General features: G+C 38.9%; 1 protein-coding gene across 1 annotated transcript; it reads right to left on the reverse strand.

The window, feature by feature from the left end:
- Positions 1-614: 614 nt before the first annotated feature.
- Positions 615-1,581, reverse strand: LOC139872761 (uncharacterized). The gene is made up of 3 exons (XM_071860684.1): positions 1,508-1,581; positions 875-1,442; positions 615-782 (listed from the first exon to the last, which is right to left on the reverse strand). The coding sequence occupies exons 1-3, from the start codon at positions 1,579-1,581 to the stop codon at positions 615-617; spliced, it is 810 nt and encodes a 269-aa protein (XP_071716785.1).
- Positions 1,582-1,864: the final 283 nt, after the last annotated feature.

Below are 1,864 nucleotides of genomic sequence, written 5' to 3' on the forward strand. Positions count from 1 at the left end.
TTATTTCAAAATACACATTTTAAAAAAAAATTGTCTATTTACACCATTAGGTCGACCACCCTTTGGGTCGACTACCTCTTCCTTTGACCTGGTCGACCACCACAAATTTCAATGTGGTCGACCCACATTCTTTGTAAGAGATGGTCGACTACTTCAAAAAACACGGTCGACCACGAGGTCGACCATATTTGCATTGTAGTCGACCAACATGTATGTCGACTAAGCATAAAAGCACTCTTTTATTGGATAAGATATATCAGATAACATATCTAACTTATTATTAAACCACAAAGACTTAAACACACGAAATAGAAAACATACAAACACACATACCTATCATCCATGACAGTTAAACACATTTAAAACTTTAAAAAGAAGCTAATCATCACTCAAATTGTAAGTCGATTCAAATTGTGTTGAGCATGAGTCTTCACGTTTTCCCTTCCCCTTCCCCTTTACCATCCCCTTGGGCTTTGCCTTCGTTTTTTACTTACACTTGGACTTTTGTGTACTTTCAGATAGATCATAATGTGCGGTGCAATTGATCTAGTGTGTCCTGGTTCCAAACAACGACTGCATTTTCTTTTATATTTGAAATTGCCTTTGTCTTCTCCTTAGGACGGTATACGAGCAGTACTCTTCGGTCTACCTAATTGTCGTTTTGTAACCAATGGCGGTCCGACGGTTTGTAGTTGTCCTGGATCTATCCATTCAGAAATATGATCTAGCGGGTTAATGTCTTCCATGTATGCAGACTTGTACGTTTCAGTGTGGAAATACTTCTGAACATGTGTAGTAACATCACGTAAGACAAAATACCATGCTACTGCCATTACATGTCCACAAGGTAGAACGAAAAACTGCCATTGTTTACATGTGCAAGTTTTATCTTGTAGATTGACTTTACCGCCTTTTTTATATCCATTACCTCAAACTTAACTTGTGATATCGGTTTGACAGTCCAAGTAAGAGACTTGCGATTTCTTTTACCCAGCTTACGCTCTGCATATGGTGTGACAGGTGTTGTTAAACCATCAGCAGTGTTTCGATGTTCCCAAAACCATTGTTGAACTGAAGCTCTAAAGAATTCAAGAAGCATTGTAACAGGGAGTTTCCTCGCATGAACTGACAGCGCGTTCATGGACTCTGCACTATTAGTAGTCAGGTAAGCATACCGAACACGATCTGCATGATGTCTAGACCATCTGTTGAGGCCAACAGTAGTGAGTGTACGTGCACTGTCTGGAATACGTCGTGATAGTATACCATAGTGGTGATCAAAATCAGATTTTCTATACGCTTTGCACATTTTCCAGTAGTGCCACTCGTAACTTTTAACCCTTTTAGACACACTTTTGAGGTTTCCCAACAAATGTCTAGCACATAGTGCATGAAATACTTCTGAAAATACAATTGATATGCCAGCAGCTATTGCAGGTGCCCTGTCAGATATAATGGTAAGAAACACCCCGAAGACTGTAGAGAGTCTCTTAGATTACCAAAAAACCATGTCCAATGATCGGTGGTCTCTCCTGCTCCAATACCGTAGGCTAATGGAAGGATTCCATTGTTAGCATCCATAGTGACAACAATCAAGTTAGTCCCCAAGTAACGACTTTTTAAATGAGACCCATCGATTTTGATTACTGGTCGTGCATAGTTAACAAACGAACGTGTCTACATATAAAAGTATTGGTACATTGTTAATGAATACGAGTTAAATTAATAAGTAAATGAAGAGAGCATTAAACATACCGCTGCACCAATGGACATGTAACTCATAACAAATCTGCCTTCGTTGTCCGTTCGAATGTTAGTTACACTACTTGGGTTAGACAATCTAAGATTATATAGATAATTAGGT

This window comes from Rutidosis leptorrhynchoides, chromosome 10 (genome assembly GCF_046630445.1).
Source record: "Rutidosis leptorrhynchoides isolate AG116_Rl617_1_P2 chromosome 10, CSIRO_AGI_Rlap_v1, whole genome shotgun sequence".
NCBI lineage: Eukaryota > Viridiplantae > Streptophyta > Magnoliopsida > Asterales > Asteraceae > Rutidosis > Rutidosis leptorrhynchoides.